The following is a 20,143-nucleotide window of genomic DNA, read 5'->3' as shown; positions in this document are numbered from 1 at the left end:
TTAGAACCTATGTAATCTCAGAGGAGGCAAATGGAATTCAATACTTCCATGTAGGACAAGGCTTGCTGAAAAAGGACCATTGTAACATGGATTACAAAATCTAAAGAAGATGCAAAACATTAAGCCATAAGGATGGTAATTAAGTTAGCTTTCCATAAGGCAGTACAATATTTCATGTACATTAATATAGTGCTAACCGTAAGTTAAACTGCATGTACAACCAGAGGCAATCAAAGCAAAGTACCTCTTTCCTGAGGTAGCATGGACAAATATACACTGGAATAAGCCATGTTGGTGAAACAACTTGTCAACATTATGACAAACATGTAAACCAATACAGGAGAGGTAGAGAGACCAAAGGAAAATTAAAAAAAATCCAGTTTACTTAGATTAGCAAAAATTGTATCCATTAATGAAAGTTAGACTCACAGTTGATGGGAAATTTTAAGCAGTTTAATGCTCTTCAACTGTTGTAAGAGTTGAAAATCAAAAGAATTGATACGGGGCGGGGGGAGGTGGGCAAAGAAAAAGTGTAGTAGATACTGCTAGTTGCTCTGCAATTGGATGCAAAAAACAAACTAATTCCAAATCTCTTCCTTCATGAAGAGATAGACAGCTATCACTTAATGTCTCCATCAAGTAATAAATACCAACCTGTATACAGATGCAGATTATTCAATACTCAGACAAAACACAGACTCCTACTTTTCTCACCTTGCCAAGTAGCTCTCAGCAAAGTTAGGAGGCTGGGAATGAAATCCCACTAGGCTTATGAGCAGCACCAGTGAGGTAAGAGCTATTTCATAAATACTGCTTCCTGCAATACGTTGGCCTGATTTGGACAAGAGCAGACTAATACAATCCAACTGCATATCAGCTAATAGTAACATCTGAAGAGTAAAAATCTTGAACTCAATATTCAACCACAGTACTAACAGATGCAAGACTACAAAACAAAACTGCAGGCAGAAGTAAAAAGGAAATTACAAGAAACAAGATAAAAGAATATATTATTATCACAACTGATTTAGGCCTGCCTTAGTGATACTATGTACAAAAATGATGCAGCACCACTACCACAGACTAACAGATAACTGGTATATAGAACAGAGGAAAACACAAAAACAACATTTAAAGGCCACAGCATCAAATGCCTTATTAAGGATTTTTATGCCACAGTGTTAAATCAGCATAAGGAAAAGGGAAAAGACACACTGACTAGCAGCAAGTAATTTTAAAACTAGGGAAACAGTGAGGATTTGTAAAACATTTGAGATCTTAACACGCTACGGCAGTACTCATACATGCTTAAAAAGAGTTTGAAATGAAATACTAAAAATCACTATAGGAGTTCAAGCACACAATACCGGTCCACAATGGGCAGAAGTTACTTTTAAGGATCCGAATTAACACAGATGTGTGAAACTACACTAGAGTTTTTGCCTGTGTATTTCCTCATGTGCACCAGATAAAAAGTGACTGTTCACGGGCTACCAGACAAGTAACTGATATTCTCTGAGGACTCCCAGCATATGTTTATTTCATTGTGCATTTTCATAGGATGTTCACATCTGAACTTCAGCAGGATGTTGTCTTGGAGTCTACAAAAACAATATTATGACCCAGACATCCAAAGCTCTTGTTTGCCAAAAAGGTGGAAAATTGAGTAGTACCTAAGTTCTGCAAAAACATAGCAAACTACCAAGACAGTACTGAGCAGCATTGCCATGTAATACCTATAAATTCCCCAATGCTGCACCAGTCCAGACATTACAGAGCTTTCCTCTGAGAAATTTAAAGGATCTGAATCAACATTAACAGTGATGGGGAATTTGAGGCAAAACACATACCATGCAGTAAAAGGTACCAGTTAAGTGCTCTATGCTCAGCATTAAAAATATTTTCAAGTTAAGAGATAAAAACTATTATTTTTCTTTTTATCACTTCAGTCTCAGCATCAAAGATCTGAAAGAGAACATGTTTATGCCAAAATCAAAACACAAAACATTTTTGGGTGTAGACAATATCCCTGCTTTTCCTGTGCTTAAAAGAAAACAAACAGTTAGGTCTAGACTTGCAATACTAATCTCCTTTCACAACATGTTAACACTAATATATCATCATTTCAAACTATGATACTGATTTATTTCTTTTTAAAAGAAAAACTCACTACTAGCTAATTCCAAGTGATTTTACACTAACACAGATGTCACCATGACAAAGCTAAAGAACAAGGAACTTAGTTTGGCCATTCCCTCTTATCAAAGTCACTGCCTCTGCTCTCACAGAAATTTTCTTAAACTGGGAAAAAACCCAAACCAAACCAAATCAATAAAAAAGAAAACCTGACTTCCTAACCAAAGACTCTGGAAATGCCAGCAGTTGAAAACCTTTTTGTATCAATACCTGAGTAAAAAGAACTTCTATTGCCCAACAGGACTAGCCCAACCGGCCAATTCAAATAATGGAAACTTTCAGCCTAAGGCTAACTCTTTAATTATCTGTAGAAGTAACTATCCAATTCAAATAATGGAAACTTTCAGCCTAAGGCTAACTCTTTAATTATCTGTAGAAGTAACTATCTACAAGACAGACAGAAAGAACGAATGGACTTCACTACTAACTCCTCTTTTTCTTGGTTTTATTAATCTCTCATCTGAAAGCTTTTGACCAGCATCAGAGCAGTTGATCAACTTGTCAGTCTAATGATCAACTTAAAAAAGAGCGTGTTATTTGTTCTTTAAGTAATACCTGTAAGAAAGCAGTAGCAGTAAATTAAAAACATAGACCTATTCAACTTTTTTCTAAAAATAAAGAAAGGCAGTAAAATACGCAAAGAAAGACTCACTTGGGACAAAGGAAGCGTTACATGAACAGAATAAAGAATTACCTTTTCCTCCACAGCAAATAGAAAAGTCAAATGTTTCTGTGGCATTTTCTTGCCATGTCTGTGTAAACAGTGTCCTTCATGAAAACATTAGTGTATTGAAAATTAAGTCCAACTGAAAAATTACTGTAGCAGTAGTTTTGTTTCAACCTCTATGCAACACAGATAATAGCAGTTTGTTAAGCTGTATCAATTCAACATCCAGAGACTAACCTTTTGTAGTACTTTTTCTCTGCAGATGTAAAATCATTGGGACTTATCTATGCTTGGGTTTTTATTTCTGTCTGATGGTAGTGCTGATCTACACAAACTCTAAAAATGAAACTTTCTCATTATCACATGAGCAGGACTCTGAGTCACCCTGCCTCGCCTGCCTCCTCAGTGAGAAAAAAAAAAATTGTACTTGAAGAATAAAGGCTTTCTGTCCTATGGTGTTCAAGAAAGAGAAACAGCTTTCCTCTCTCCCAGTCATACCAAGCTTCATTGTCAAGACAAAAACTACTGGCACCTGAAGGCGATCCTCTCCAAAAAAGGGAGCACATCACCCAGGAGGTGAGCAAGACAATCCAGGGGGGATATGTGAGAAAAATATTAGAACTTCTTTTTAGATTTTTTTCAATCTTTTTTTTTTTTTTTTTTTTTAAAGCAAAACAACAAAAAACCCCACCAAAAACACCAAGAAAAAAAAAGCAATGTTTCAGCTTCTTCTGAGGTTTCTTCATCTTAAAGCAAGGGACAAAAACGTCACGTTATTGGAGAATTTACTTTTCATTACTGCAAAATTGGCTAAAATAATGCATGGAAAACAATAGCGACAAACTGAAGTGTACTTCCTTGTCAGCAAATACTGCTGAAGGATGCAGGGAAAATATTGGTGAACTGAAGAAAAAAGTGTTAGAAAAGATTATGCACTGTATGAGGTTTGCTCTATGGTTAGATGAAAGTACAGATACTTCTAACGTGTCTAAGCTTATGGTATTTGCCTCATCCTGTTTGAATGATGAATTGCATGAAGAACTAAGTTTTTGTGAGGTACTGAAGAAAAGATGTACCAGAGAAGATATGTTTTCAACGGTTAATGATTTCTTTAATTTACAAGAAAAGTTTTATGGAAAAATTGTGCAAGTGTAACCACTGATGGAGTGGCTGATATGATTGGAATGCCAGGTTCTAGTGAGGATGATGGAAATTGCACCACACATGAAAACCATCTACTGTATCAACCATAGGCAAGGTATTGCTGCAAATAATCTGGAGCCAGAAGCATAAGTGTGAAAGGTGGTTAATTTTATAAAAACAAGACTGCTAAATACCAAAATATGGCAGGAAGTGACCACAGAAATCTTTCTGTACCAAGTTGGGTTCACTGTTTAAAAGCATTGCTAACCTTGAAGATTCGTTTTTGGTGGGTATAGGGGGTTGGTTTGTTTTTGAAGACAAGTGTTCCTACTTTACTGGCCTTTTCTGTGAAAACAAGTGGTCACCAGTAGTGTGCTACCTAGCAGATATTTTTTAAAAAATAAACGTACCTAGTGTATCCCTTTCAGGTGAAAATGGCAGTTTAATAATGATAAAGCAACTACTTTTCAATAGAAACTCATAGCATGGAGAGAACATCCTGAAAACAGACGTTTGGAATAGTTTCCGTCATTATGTGATTTTATTGACAAAGCCAACTCCTGTCACCTATGAAAGCTATTATACCTATACACTTAAAAAGTTCAGAGATTGCCATTTTCTAATATGTTTAAAAATCTTTCAAACAGTTTCAGTGGGTCTTGAACACATTTGTTAAAAATATAAAACTGCAATTCCTGCTGATTAATTTGCAAGAACTGACAACAATAGGGCAGACAGAAATTTCCCAGCCAAATTTTAAGAAAATACTTTGCAAATTAGTTGATGAGATTGAAAAAAAATATTCTCATTATTTACTAAGCACGGTCAATTATGTAGTTCTTCCATTAAGATCCACACGTCTTTGTGAGGTATGTTTTTCAGATATACCAGGCACTGAGTGCCAAAATAAACTGAACTTGCAGTAGCACCTTCAAACCACTGTATCATAAAAGTGTTAAACCAAGATTTTACTAAAGAAGAATATTTATAACAATTTTTTAGTAAGTGCAAAAAGGGTTTTTTTGCCATTAACAAACTACAATATTTTCAAATATTATCCCACCTTATCCCTGTAAAATGTCTGTTTCTTGTACACATTTTATAAGGAAAGTATTAGTACAGCACTATAAGTGAACTATACATACATTGGAAGTGTATGCTCAAATATTTTTTATTGCTAGGAGTGTGCAAATGAAAATTTTGAAGACCACTGCACTAAGGGATAACAAAATGTAGTGGAGAAAAAGCCTTCCCTTCTCCCTAACCCAAAAATATTATGAAAGCTTTAGATATCAAAACCAAACATAAATCTGTAATCTCTTTCACAGGATTACCTATGGCCCTCTTCCACATGAGCAGCAATTCATATTAAATCCTAGTACGCTAGATGCTAACCCTATGAATAAAAATGGAATTATGTAAGAAAAGCTACAGACACTTCTACAAGCACATGCATTACATTCAGCATCTCATAGTAAAGGTGGAACTCAGGAACAAGGAACTTAAAAGCTTCCGTTTAACTGCTCCTACCTTAGCACTGAGGTTCAGCAATTTTCATACAATTTGAACAACATTTCAAACAACAGTATGAGCTAACGCACTTTGCAAACACTCCCAGTCCTCACCAATACATTCACCTGTTGGTGAGGGTGCTACAAGATTAACTTTTTCCAACATTGTTACTGGCTGCCCTCTCCAGTCCTCCATATGGTGTCAGTAGCATCCACAGAAGGAAGAGATTCAGCTTTTTAAACTGCCTTTGTTTTTATAAACATTCCAAAGGGTCTATGATGAATCACAGAATCTCATGGATTGGAAGAGACCTCAAAAGATCATCTAGTCTACCCCACTGCCACAGCAGGACCACCTAGAGTAGGTCACACATGAACTTGTTCAGGTGGGTTTTGAATGTCTCCAGAAGCAGGATTTCTTCAGAAAATCCTGTAACCGAAGTATAAAGCAGTGCAAATCAATAAAGAAAGCAGAAAAATAAGCTAAATAGATTTCAAAGGAAAAATGGGTTTTTTTGATAGCTTTGAATTTTAGTATACACACTTTTCACACTGCACTATAACATACAGCAAGTAACTTTTCCAAGTGTTAAACTGCTGGTGCGAAGCCTTCTCTTTCCCATGGAATATGGTATTGCTGATATGACTAAGAAAAAGGGCAACAGCATGCAGAACTTATATTTCACTGCAATGTCTATTACCATCACTAAAAACTTTGGAGAGTCTGTTTTTAAAATGTGAATTTTGAGTTTTTAAGTTCATAGGAAAAGACACAGGATATGAAGTTTCACAGTTACTGCATGAAAGACACTCCTCCTTCCATCTGATAGCAGGAGAGTTTATTTGTATTAAAGAAACAGAACATAAGTGCTCGAATAAAAATGTTAAAATGTGAACTCAGGGAGATAATAGCTGTGAGTCATAACACCCTTCACTTTCTCTCCCACATTTGGCTATGGGATTCTTTAATATTCCTTGCATTTTTCTGAGGCAGTCTAAAAGTAATTCCTTGCCTAGCTAAAGAGCTTTAAAGCATTATCTGAGGCAGTCTAATTAGGGTCCACAACCTGACTAACTTTTCTTGAAAAGTAGCACCACTGACCATCACAAAATAAGTCATCTGCATTGGCACTACTAATTATCAAAATTCTAGTATGTCTCTATATGTCTCTAGTATGTCTCTATAATGCAAGCAACATTAACTACTTTCACAACCAAGGACTGGAATACTGTTGCAATTACCTGTCATGTACAGTCTAATCATGGTACATTAATATTCTCAGGGTGCTGGGTTTGTGTGGAGCCCTTTCTGGTAATAGGGGATGGGCTGCAGTTGTTAGAGGTTGCTGGAAACTTCCCCTAACTGCCTCTTAAGTTGGAACCACCCCTGGGGCTCAGCCAATTAAGTGTTTCTGTGATCACTTTATAAGGAGAAGCAGCTGGAAGAAGAGGGGTTGGAGGTAGTGGAAGAAGGGGGATGAGAAGGAAACAACCATGCAGACACCAAGGGCAGTAAGGAAGAAGGTGTGCTGGAACAGAGATTCCTCTGTGTCCCGTGGTGAGATGGCCAACGCCCCCCTGCAACCCATGGAGGGTAAAAATGGACCTGAGCTCTGCTGGCAGCTCATTGAGGACCCTATGGCAGAGGAGCTGGCTGTGCCTGGAGGCACTATGATTCTGTGGGGAGGCAGTGTTACAGCAGAATGTGCCAGGAGTTGTGCTGCTGTGGAGGAGACCTGTGGGGAGGAGTCTGTGAGGAGCTGCAAAGGGAAAGGCTCAGGCCAGAGAGGTTTGTTAAGGACTATATCCTGTTGCAGTGACTCTGTGTTGGAGCAGAGGAAGAATGTGAGGAGTCCTCCTCTAAGGAGGAAGGAGTGGCAGAGGGCATTTGTGAGGAACGAACACCAACCCCCACTCCCTGCCCCCTGTGCCACTGAAGAGGTAGAAATACCAGGAGCAGAGAGCTGAGCCCAGGATGAGGAGAGATGTTTCCTTCATCTCTCCTGTTTCTAGCTGCTGGTGGATTAAACTGATCTTGTTTTCTTCCCCAAGTAGATGACTCTGTTTTACCAAGGATCGTACCTGGTAAGCTCCTCATCTCACTGGGGCCTCCACCATGCCACCAAGGGAAGTGGAGGTCAGCTGGGGAGCTGAGCAAGCTGCACTGTCAGCTGGGCTTAAACGATCACACACAAGAACAGCAAAACTTGTATCCTGGTTTCCAGAGTTCTCTTTACAGAGAAGGAGAGGCAAAGTGTGTTACTCCTTGCCACTTTCTCTTCCTGCAGAAGCCAGGGTCATTGCCTGTGCTTAAGATGCTTCTACTGGAAAGGGTTCAGCAAAACACAATAGTGGACACCATACCCACCATGCTGTAGACACTTGAAGTAAAGTAACGAGATGGTCTGGGTACAACTTCACTAGCCTTTTGCCTGTGTGGTGGTTTAGGCAGGTGTGCACCAAATCATAAAATAACTCCCTCTCCTAAACTGGACAGGAGAGAAAAAGAAATATAACTAGATAGCTCAGCAATTACTGTCATCGACAAAACAGACTCAGGGAGAGTTTGTTTTACTAAAGGAACAATAAGAGCAGGGAGATGAGAAACCAAATTGAGTCTTGAAACACCTCCCCCCACCCCTCCCTCTTCCCAAGACTCTCCTCCCTTCCCCCTGCCAGTAGAATAGGGGATGGGGGTTGCAGTCAGTTCATTACAGATGGGCTTTGCCGCTGTTTCTTCACAGGGGGAGTGCTCATCACACTTCCCACTGCTACACTGTGGGGTCCCTCCCCATAGGAGACCGTTCTTCACAAACTTCTCCAGCATGGGTCCTTCCCATGGGCTACAGTTCCTCACAAACTGCTCCAACATGGGGCCTCCCACAGGGGTAGCTCCTTACACTCTGCCCCGATGTAGGTCATCCACTGGGAAAACAGTCCTCCAGGAATAGACTGCTCCTGTGTGAGTCCCTCACAGGATCACAAGTCCTGACAGCAAACCTGCTCTGGCATGGGCTCCTCTCTCCCCACAGAGCCACCAGCCGCTCCGGGTGAGTATGCCTGGATGGGCAAGAGACTGTGTGAGGAGGCAGCCATGGTGCAGCCCATGTTGGAGAGCCTGAGAGCCACAGAGTAGACCCACACAAGGGGCAGAGAGGAGCTGCAGCCCTTGGGATGAACACTCATCGGAGTGGCCTGTGCAGGGCTGCTGGGTGTGTGAGGTACCCTGCAGAGGAGCAAGGAGGACTAGTGAGGAGCCAGCCTGCCCTGAGGAAAGATAAACAGCAGAAGCTATTAGGAATAGACTGGCTGAAAACCCCATTCCTGTGGGATCCAAGAGCCATTCAGTGGGAGAGGAGAAAAAGACACGGGGATCGGGGCTCTGAGCCTGGGAAGAGGGGAGAGGTGGGGAGAAGGTGGTTTTAAAGGGCTGGTTGTGCTCTTCATCATTGTACCACTCTGTGTTGTTTTGTGTTGGTTATGTTTTGGGGGTTCATGTTTATGTTTTAGTTGGTGGTGGATTTAATTATTTTGTTTTCTTCCCCAGGCTGAGTAGCCTTGTCTGTTTTGTTCTCAATCAAAAGTGGCAATTAAGGCCTCCCTGTCCTTTAGGAATTCTCAAGTCTTCGGTACTTGAGTCTAATTGTGGTCTTTTGTCCCTTGATGGGCCTAAACCTAGACACCTTGGTGTCCGTAGAGATGTTCTCACATTCTCACTCCCTGTTGCTGCTGTAGTTTAGCAACTGGGCAACAACTTCTTCTCCTTCTCAAATACCTTACTCACAGAGGTGTTACCTGTTGCTAACTGGCCAGGGCTGTGTCAGGTGCAGGGTCCATCTTAGAATTGACTAGTCCTAGCCCTATCAGCTAGGATAAATTATAACTTTCCTGTCTTTCCCTCACCTTTTCTGAATGCAAGAAAATCTCTCTGCAGAACAATCTACAGGTAGAAGCTAAGTTCTCCACTCAACTCTTCCAGTAACAACGTCATGCATACCTTAACCATAATGAGAGAAATGACATACAAGACTTCATTCTCAACTAATTATTCACCTGTGGTTCTCACACTTGCCCTATTCCACCATGTCACATTATGTCTCCCTTTAATGGGAGGTCTTGTATTGATGATCTCTTCTAGTCATCTTTATTTTATAGTCTAACTTGCACTTTTTCCTACCTTCTTCAATGATAAATGGGCTTCCAAATCAAATACCAAAAGAAATTATAAACACTATCAGGACTAGAATAGAAAGTGTAGATGGAAACAACAGGGCAAAGCAAGTTAAACTACAGAATAGAGGTCTTGTGTATACAGAAATGCAACATTTGCTAACATTAACTGCTGAAAATAATTTGTGCTCTTTTAGGCACTTAACTCCATTACTCAAAATGGAACTGCTTTTATAAGTCTCTCTTCTAAGAATGTGTCACAAGATTTCCTCCCTCCTCCAGCTTCAAGCAAATTATATATATTACTTATGTTTTAGAAGAAGTAAGTAAAATTAGAAGTGGTCCCGAATAAGAAACTATATGCTACATTTACTTTATTCAACTTAAAAAAACCAACCCTAAACAGACAGCAATACAAACGACTGTACAAAACAGAAGAGCATCATAAGACTATGGAAATACAAAAATGTATGAAGAAGTAACTAGGATCTCTTCACTATGGCTGGAGCACAACTATTTCTCTACCATGTAAACAAAACACAGCAATGATTACTGAGTTAGTTGTCATTAATACTAACTTGGAGTAGCAAGCATATGCAATAGTATACATTAAAAATGAGTTGCCTGTTCTCAGGACAGGACTTCTACATGAAAAAGTAGTTTGTCGCATGTTGACAAACTCAGACATGAAGGCTTTGAAGAGCCTTTTCAGGACACTTAGATAAGAAAGCTTCCTAACCTCTAGCCCTTGAGTCACGTAGTTGCACTTGTACAGCAGTATGTGTCAAACCTGATTTGGTACAGAAGTTTGACACACTGAAGTTATTTGGCTGGGGTTTTTTTATATACACTGTCTCCAGATATCCCCTACATATTCAAGACGAATTGATGCCTGAATGCAATATTTATTTACAAACTACTTTGCAGGAAAAGCAACACAGTTTAATGAAATTATCAAAGGTCATAATTTTTCATGTTTGTTTTTTACCTTTCCCCCCCTACCAACTACCATCCCTCCAAATAAACACCTGTGCAATGAAGCTGGAGAATGCTTTAGAGAGATGGCAGGTTTAAAGACCCAGATCACTGAAACAATAAAAGCAAGTATCCTGTAACAGAGTCATTAGCTCTTTTCAACAGTTTTAATTTAATTTTGCTAGCTTAGCCCTTAAAATAAGGTGCACCTCACATGATTACAGGATGAGGAAGGAAAGCTTGTCAATTTACAGAATGAATTTAGAAGAGAAATCCCACAATGGAAAGCTACATGTCACATTGTAAAAGCACTAATTCAGTATTTAGACTCCTTTGTAAGGTCTAGGACAATAATGGATCTAAGAGCATATAATTTATCACCACTGATTTTCAAGTGCATTCATTAGGTTAAGCTACCTAAAGAATCTTCCAATTTAAGAACAGCAGGAAAGAGAGTACTGATTTGACACATTACAAAAAATCCCCAAAAGCATCCGAGGTGAAATAGACTGTTTGGGTTTTTGAGTTGGGTTTGTTTTTAAAATAAACCAGAAGTTGAAGAAAGGTAAGCATTTGAATACAAAAAGCTTATTCAAAATGTGCAGAACAAACACTAAATGTTAAACTCTTAAAACTGCAAGTTCACAAGTTTCTTTAAGCAAATGCTATATAAGCGTTTTTTATTTTTAAAAAATCTTAGCTATTTAATTTGATTTAGATGCATAAGGAAGGTCTATGCTATTTATCACCATCAATAAAAAGCAAGGGGAACAAAGTACAAAGTTCAGGCTACCAAGAAGTACTTCTTGTCCTCAGCTATTACAAAGCATGAACTCAATATTGATTAACAACTTGGATGTGTTACGTTTCCAGTCCTGTAAACCATCATCTGCTGCCACTACTATAATCTTTCTCCAAAGCAAAGGTTTCAAAATTTCACCGATCATCTACCAACTTTTATGATACTATGAACCACTCTGAAAATCTTTATTTGAGAGCCACAAGTCACACATTTAAGAGTGCAAAACAGTTCCAAGAATCCTTCACAGGTAGGAGGCATCAGTGGTTCCCCAGGGGTCTACTATTCTTGCCATTCAGCATGACCATCCCTTGACATGCAACAGGTTCCAGGGACAACAGTTTCATCTTTACCATAAACTCCCTGTAAATCACCAGCAAAAAAGTATAAAACAGAATTTAATTTAAAAAAACCCTCCACTTGAGGGTCTACGTCAGCATAGGTCTGGTTTATACACTGCCTGTAACACAAAACTTGACTATGTCTCAAGGTATGTGAAAAGCCCACCTCACCTAAAATTTTTAAATGCCCAGAATGGTGGAATTTGATCTAGAGTGTGGGAATGAGTATCCACCAGACAGTTATGTTAGACAGAGACTAGGTCCTGGATAACCTAAGGGGGAGTCCTAAAGCCAAACTACAGACAACAGAGAAAATGAAAGCTGTATCATGAATTCATAGTTTCTTCTTTTAACTGGGATAGCTGCCAGACAAAAAACACTTGGCTTTTGACACATATCTATCAGAATTCCTTTAAAGAGTTGAAAAGTTGCTTTTAACTTGGATTGAAACACATTAACATGCTTTACTATGTTAAAACCTCTTAAGCCTTCATTCCTGACAAAATAACTAATGAAAGAGCAAGATTATTGCTAAGAGAAGTGAAGAGCTTGCTTCATCCACTAGCCATTCAGTCTAAGTTCTACCAACAGTTTCCTTTACTATTCAGGTACTTTTGCTGTTTTGAGAATTCCTGTGGGCTAACATGTAAATATGTATGTACATATGTATAGTTTTATGTATATGCTGTCTTGATAATATACACACACTTTTATTAATATTATCTACTAAACTTCCATGAAAAAGAAGCCAGCACATGAGAGTAATCCTGCAAATACACTTGGGAAATCACTGTTTTAACTCCTCCTTTGATTTCTTGAAAACAGGAACCCAAAGTCATGGTTTCCAGTTCATCTTTTTTAACTCCTTCAGAAGTCATGCATTTATATAGTAAATTGGAGCCTGCTGAAAAACTCTTTAGTCCTTACTTAACTATATTTTGTAGTCCACAGACTATCTAGTCCACAACAGAATTAAACCCACTGAAATTACTATCTTCTATTAATGTCAGTGTAAAGAATGACAGTCTTTGCTGTAAGCAGCTGCTTTTTGCTTACTGCAAAAATGGGTGTACAATACATTCTATCCAGCTACCTTCGAGCTAAGCTGCACTGAGCACACACCTTTTTACCTACAGAGAAGGAAGGTTTGCTGAAGTCCCCTATACCTTGTTCTGCAGGAAACATATGACAAACAAAGAGATGGGATATCACCAATGTTTCACTTCTAGTCCCTGTTCTACCTGGAGCTTGTCTTGCAGCTCAGGTATAACTGCCCTTCCTTGCTGATTAAGCTTTTTTATTACTATCTAACTAGTATGCATTTATTCATATCCCAATTTGTAACAGAATGCTTTTAAGAATAGTACAACAAGATGTTTGCTTGACTTGAGTCATGTTCTCAGAGTATTGCTATGAAGTTTTTGTGCCTACGCTCAGTTGCCGCCCAGACAAACATCATCAGTGATACTTTACCTTAAGCTACTTAAAAAGATTTCAGAGTAGTGACTTCAAGTAAACAAAAAGCTGGAGAGTAGATTCCACTATATATATGTAATTGCACTCCCCAGCTCAAGAGGGACAGAGAACTTCTGGAGAGAGTCCAGCACAGGGCCACCAAGATAATCAGGGGACTGGAGCATCTTCCTTATGAGGAAAGGCTACAGGGGCTGTTTAGTCTAGAGGAGAGGAGACTGAGTAGAGGACCTCAGTAGTATTTACATATATCTAAATGCTGGATGTCAGGAGGTTGGGGCATCACTTTCTCTGTTTTATCTAGGGACAGGACAAGAGGTAATGGGATGAAGCTGGAACACAAGAAGCTCCATTTAAGCATAAGGAAAAGTTCTATTTAAATATATTTTATTGTGAGGGTGAGGTAGCTGTGGCACAGGCTGCCCAGGGAGGGTGTGAAGTCTCCGTCTCTGGAGGTCTCCAAACCCACCTGGATGTGTTGCTGTGTGACCTGATCTAGGTGGACCTGCTTTGGGAGGGAGGTTGGACTAGATCTTTAAAGGTCACTTCCAACCCTACCATTCTATGATTCTATGAGATTACATAATAGTGTTTATGCTAGTCTACAATTTCCATTACATTTGGTTCTAGTACTGATTTATAGCTTCAGAGGGTGCTGAAAAAAGTAAGGAATGTCCAAACAGTGTAGCCAGTTATCCAACTGTGCAAATACAAGAGATTCACTTTTCCACCTTCAACAAAACAGAACTTCAGGCTCAACATCTACAGGAACAGAAAGCTTTCTGCTCAGAAAGGCAAATGAACAGATGCAATGCTACAAAGGAATGCAGGAGCATGTCAAATTGGCCATTCCTTTCACACACTTCAGAAATAACTCACCTTTACGGTCAGTCACAGAGAGTAAAAGGCAGCTCCAAGTTCCTACCACAATACTGACCATTAAGTAAAATCAAGGGTTTATGATCAATCCCTTCTCCAGCACTCATACCATTGAGACTACAGGCTTTCCTCAACTTTTGCAACTCATAGCATTTCCATAATAGAATGCAGCATCCATGAGACCTGTGTAAATTTTTAAATCCAGACGTAAAGCACTGTTTCTCTTAACTTTCTAAAGTAACAATGGCAACACAACTACACCATGCTATATTTGTTATCAAGACTTTTACTCCAGAACAATAGCTACACAATTTTACAATAGAAAAAGGTGAAGTGAATGGCTTTACTGTACTTGTAAACTGCCAAATTTGTAAAGTGATGCAGATTTTCAATGCTTGCCTCCAGCTGTCACCAATGGTGCTGTTTAGATTATCACTATATTTGTCTTCATCTCTTCTTTTCTTCCAGTTATTGAGAGTTTGATGTTCCTTGCAATTTATTCCAAACAATAATTTTCAATTGCTTTCTTCACTTGTTCCACTTCCCTCCCTAGCATCCTGAATGGAATAGGACCACCAGAAGCTTAGTAAACATATTTCATTACTGTTCTCTACTTCAATTTCACAGAATTCATGTTTTCAGATTTGTAGGCTAAATACAGTAACACTCCTCAAGTTAGTTAGCTGTCTGCAGCTGCTGCTTGGCACAACTGCCCTCTGCAATAATTATTTTAATAATGGAAATAGGCTAGACACTTCCATCATTTAAAATGGAAAGCTTTCACCTTTCATTTACAAAATCCACAATTTCCTGATAAGACATGGGAAACCTGAAATAAGCTTTACAAGACCTGCTTGTTAATCAGGCTATGAGTTTAGTGACTCATAGAGGTCTAGGAAAAAAAGCTTTGAACACTTTAAAACTTTATAAAACTGTGCTCAGCAGGACATTTAAGAAAAAAAAATTCTGCTTCACAGGCAAGTATCTGAGTACTAAGCATCCTCCTGAAAATACTAGGAACTTGATGATGTTTAGCTTGTTTAATCTTATGAATGGTTATGGCTTTTAAATAACTTTGCTATATTGGTATTTATGAGCAGAGACAATTCTCTACAAAGACATTTTCCCATGTATCTTTAACAAGGTAATTTGTTTCCAGCAGTAAGAAAATTGCCCCACAAAAATCATCAGACTTGTCTCTGGTAATTTTGTTTGAGGTCTTACAGTTCAGAAGACTAGCCTTGCTTGCACCACTTTATTTGTTCATTTTTCTTTTCTCAACTGACAAGGCTTTTTTTAAAGTAACCAGGAATGTTTTGCCCCTTACTAGAAGGAACTCCAAATTCGTTTGCTCCCTGGAACATTAGGAACTTTAGTATATACAAATTTTAGAACATTTCTGCTTCCAATAGAGCTTACAAATTATTCACAAGATGGTTAGTTTACTGTCTTTTCTAGGACATTCCCTTGCATAACAGGAAGCTTGACTTAATACACAAAGTTTCTTTATTTTTACTGTTCACAGATATCTTTGTGACTTACCCCTAAAGTCACCTAACCACTTTTCTCCTTCCCTCCACTTTATCATAAACTGTACAAGCTTAATGGCCAGTAAATGCTAACTGATCAGCTGGAAATTATGTTCTTGTGTGTCTTCACTTCAGGCAATAATTTAGGTATTTCTCTACACAAATGGAAGTTTCCACAAAGTCTACATAATGTAGCTTTCTTTATGACCCTCTGAGTGACAGAATCAGCTAACTGTCTGTGATCAGAAAACAGGGCAGAAAGATAGGTAGACTAATAGTACAGTCACAACCACTTCTTAGAAGAAAAGTTTAAAACTACTTTTTATTTTCAAGTTTACCTTGACTTCTTTACCTCAGCATTCATCATAATGCCAGAAGGGACATTTTGAACTTAGCACTGTTCTGGAAACAGAACTTAATTCCAGTCTTACAAACTGTCTGTTATATTGCATGGATTAGGTTCTTCCAAACATGTGAACATGCTGCACATGCTAGAAAACTACCATTCAGTATTAGAAGACTGATTAAAAAACATACCACAGTGGGAAAACCATACTTTCACTTCAGAAAACAAACACAAAGTTAACACTTTCAGTTGTACTGCTCTGACAGCTCTAAAGGGGGAATCTGTATAAAAATCCCTAAAACGAGTAGCCAACTGCTCCACTTCCACCAGTCCTCAGGGTACTACAACACATATTATGCATGCATGATTTGCACTTCATAGACAACAGCTTTATTTTAACATCCTAATCCAATACTTCAGCTTTGAACACCTCAAGGTTTTTTTCTTTAGAACAGTAACACTATTCTGTTGGATGCTGACATGTTTTAATAATATTTAAGCTTCATTATGTGGGTGTATACATCATCAACTCTTAGCTGAAGCTATGTGACTATAACAAGCAGATTAAGTACTTGTAATAAAGCACATCCAAAACTATGGCCTGCTTGCTAACTAGGAAGCTTTGGCACCAAGTTCAATTAGAAAACAGTTTTAGTAAACAAAATATATAAGACTACATAGTCAAGAATAACTGAAATGAGAAAGTACTTACCTTGACTCTCCACTACTGTTTCTTATCCTTTCTTCATCACTGTGCCCATTCATTGTAAATATTAAGATATTTAAAAGATAAATAAAAGTCCACTCAGGTTACAAGGTAGATATCAAGAATCCAATTCTTGGTACTCTGTAGGTTTACCAGGTGATGTGTTTGCTTTAGTGTTCTCTGTGGGTACTCAAGACGTCTTCTGAAATACCTAAAATAGTGAAGGATAATGTTGACACAGGTTGTTGTATGTTTGTGACTAAAGATACCAAAAATAATTTGGTCTTTCACTAACACTGAAAGGGCATCATGTTTGATGTCATGTTTTAAACCAAAAATAGTTTTTTATGTTACCTGTTTGTGGTTGATCATTTTATCACCGTTTTCTGCCTGAAAAAAAAAAAGAAAGTATTTTCTGATGTTTGTGAAAGCCAGAAAAAAAATCTTCTCAAGAGAGGAAGGTCTTTTTATTACTTGCACTTAAAAAAAATTGAAAGAACTAAATAAAACACACAAAACTCACGAAAGACCTGTCTAGCTTTTTCAACCGCAGCTGGCTCCCAGTATACAGGCCATCATGCTTCTTTATGCAACTTTTCATTGATGGTGCATTAAAGGTGGCAACTTCTGCTAAACTATTAGCTGCAGAATAGGAAATTACATTATCTTTGTCACTGAAAGGTGAGAACAGTTTAGTGTATGTCTGCACTGTAACTTGTGTTTTAACTTTTACCACAGTACTGACTTTTAAAGAAAAACTAACTTTTAAAGAAAAACTGCCCGCATGAACACAGAAGTAAAAACCACAGATACCACTGTTCTGGTGAGATCTACTTAGTGAAATGTATTTCATGTACAAAAGATAGTGGAAGCACTTCCAAGAATACTCATAATGCTTACATTGTTTGTGGGTAGAGGCAGGAAGATAAACATTGTCCCGTTTAAAACAAATGTTTTCACTAAACCAAACCATCAAGATCCCACAGATGGAATGATCGTTATTTCACATGAAAGAGCATCTTAAATCAGATCTAGCCAAGGCAACTGGAAAAAGTTTACACTCATGGTAAATGGACCTCAGTATAAACTCACTGATAATCTGATAAAGAGCAGGGCCTCTCACAGATTCAGTGGTAGGAAAGAGATTACGGGGTCGCCCTCTGTCTGCTTACTTCGAGGTCCTCTCCTCCAACATGCAACAGACCAATCCAGCGCTCATGGCGGGCTGGAGCGGAAGGGAGATCGGAAATGCTCTGCCATCCTCAGGCACCGTCTCCGACACCCAGGCCACTTAATCCAGCAAACAAAAGAGGTTAAAGGAGGGAAAAGTGACAGGAAGATGCCTTGCAACCACGGAGGGGCTGCGATGCAAGGTCTGGGAACCTGCGGCGGCAATGGCAGCAATCTAGACGGCTCTCTGCGGCCCGCCCGTGAAACCACGTTCCAGGCCGCCCGGCAGTGGGCTCCCCATGGCCGCCTTTCTGCGCCGACAAACGCCTCCCAGCCCCGGGCCTGGCACTCTCTGGAGCCCGGGAAACGCCTTGAGCGGCGGCAAAACTTTCTCCCTACCACCCGCTTCCTGCTTTGCGGCTATCCTTCTCCGAGCCCTGCTCGCCCGCGCCGCAGTCGCTCTCCCTCTGCCCGCCCCAGGGCACTCTCATGGGACCCTAGGCCAGGGCTGCCTCCCGCCGCCGGCCCTCTGCTAGCTGCGTGGCCTGCACAGGCGCCGCTCCCGGCCAAGGCTCCCTTGGCAGCGTCTCCAAGGAGGCCGCTGCCATCCGTGCTCGCTTCCCCCGGCGCCCCCCCTAGCAAAAGCGGAACCAAGGCCGCTCTCCTGCCTCCCCGGCGGCTCGATACTGGTCACTCCCGCAGGACTCACCGAGAGCGGCTCGACCCCAGCTGCCTGCCTCGGCCATACCAGCTCCTTCCCTTCATCTGCACAAAACAGCAAGCGGGCCCAAGAAACCAGCCCAGCACCGGGCATCCTGCTCCCCACTCAGCCGGCAGTTGACCCCGCGCCGAATCTCCTTAGCGCTGCCCGCCCCCACTTCAATCTTCTGAAGCAGCACAACTCCCGAATGGCGCGAAGCAGAGAGGCCATGGCAGGCCTGCCTACCTGCGTGCGCCGCGCCCGGCCCGGCCTTCCCAGGGCCGCCGCGGCCCAAGACTGCACTACGCCTCACGGGGAGGTTCGTGCCGCAGCTGCGGTGGGGCCTGGGCCGCACTCCGCCCGTTGACTGCCGGCGTCTTACAGCCCTGCACGGTGCTCTCGTTCACCAGCCTGAACAATGGGGCCCCAAAATGAGCAGGGAGGGGCACGCGGACAACCTGAGCAGAAAAGCTGCGCCGCTTTTCTCCGCCACCGCTTCTTAAGTCCTCCCAACCGCCGCCATCACGCAGCCATTCCGCTCAGCCTCCCCCTCCCTCGGTCGGATGGAAACCCCGGGCGTGATGTCAGCCCTGCGCCCTGGGAGCGACCGGCAGGCGGAGGAGGAGCTAGGGCTGGGCCGGATGAGTTGTGTTACTGAGCCGCGCAGAAGGCGGCGCCGGAGGCTCGACGGGTTGGCCGGGTCCTGGCGGGGTCGAGGCAGCCCGGGTTCTGGCGGGGTCGGGGCAGCCATCTGCTCGCCGCACCGAAGGTGAGCGGGGTCGGTGCGAGCGCAGTTTCCATCACCTCGAGGATATGCAGGGCGCGGGCCGGTGCGGCCTGGAGGGGTGCCGTGACTTGAGCGGCGCGCCCTCGAGCGTGGCCCAGGCAGCGTTCTGAACAGTTTGGGGTTTTGTTTGTTGGTTTTTTTTTTTTTCTTGCGGTTTTCGGTGTACGATCGCAGCCTGGCGACAAACACCACATTTCTTAGTAAGTCCACGGAGTTTCAAGTGATACGGGAGCCTAAAAACGCTGGTTTTGTAGCCTCGCTGCTGGGAGGACGCTTGTCCCCGTGAGCACTATACCCTGGCCGGGGGCTGGTCTTCCTCCTTCCCTTGCTAAAGCTAATGCCCGCTCTTTTCAAAGGGATTCGTGCGAGGCATACGTTGCAGGTGCTTCACGTTAGGTATTGGGGAAAACTAAACCCTCAAAATAAAACACTCAAGAAAAAAGTAACGTAAGTTGTGTGTCCAAATGGTCCCTGAGTGACAAAGGAAAGTAGTGGCAATTGAATGAAGGTGTATGCTGTAAGAGAACACCACAGCCAAACTGTTGGAAACAGGAAGTAGCTTACTTCACTTCTCCAGTTCATGTCTTCTCCACTTCTGAGACACATGTGCAGTTACAGTCTGTTACTGAAAAGGAGAGTTGTGAGGTCATTACTAACTGACTGACATCTGGCAGCAGGCCTTTGGATGTTTTGTTTAGTGTCCTACAAGAGTCAAAGAGGTCAAGATCAGCAGGAAAACACAGTTTGCTCA

General features: G+C 41.0%; 1 protein-coding gene across 9 annotated transcripts in view; it reads right to left on the bottom strand.

The window, feature by feature from the left end:
* CHD1 (chromodomain helicase DNA binding protein 1) overlaps positions 1-19,183 on the bottom strand; it is a 63,475-nt gene extending 44,292 nt beyond the window's left edge. For 2 of the 9 annotated variants that reach the window (XM_062019423.1, XM_062019430.1), the window contains exons 1-3: positions 18,852-19,182; positions 17,090-17,125; positions 16,742-16,946 (exon numbers count right to left, since the gene is read on the bottom strand). In XM_062019423.1, coding sequence (XP_061875407.1) covers positions 16,742-16,794 — 53 coding nt within the window. In that variant the 5' untranslated portion in view covers positions 16,795-16,946; positions 17,090-17,125; positions 18,852-19,182. Of the gene's footprint in view, positions 1-16,741; positions 16,947-17,089; positions 17,126-17,258; positions 17,362-17,827; positions 17,880-17,907; positions 17,996-18,614; positions 18,818-18,851 lie in introns of those variants that run through there. The other 7 variants (XM_062019431.1, XM_062019425.1, XM_062019429.1 and 4 more) reach the window with 7 other exon arrangements.
* Positions 19,184-20,143: the final 960 nt, after the last annotated feature.

This window comes from Colius striatus, chromosome Z (assembly GCF_028858725.1).
Source record: "Colius striatus isolate bColStr4 chromosome Z, bColStr4.1.hap1, whole genome shotgun sequence".
In the NCBI taxonomy this organism is placed as follows: Eukaryota; Metazoa; Chordata; class Aves; order Coliiformes; family Coliidae; genus Colius; species Colius striatus.
The sequence above is the reverse complement of the archived record's forward strand: the minus strand, read 5'-3'. Positions and strand labels throughout refer to the sequence as shown.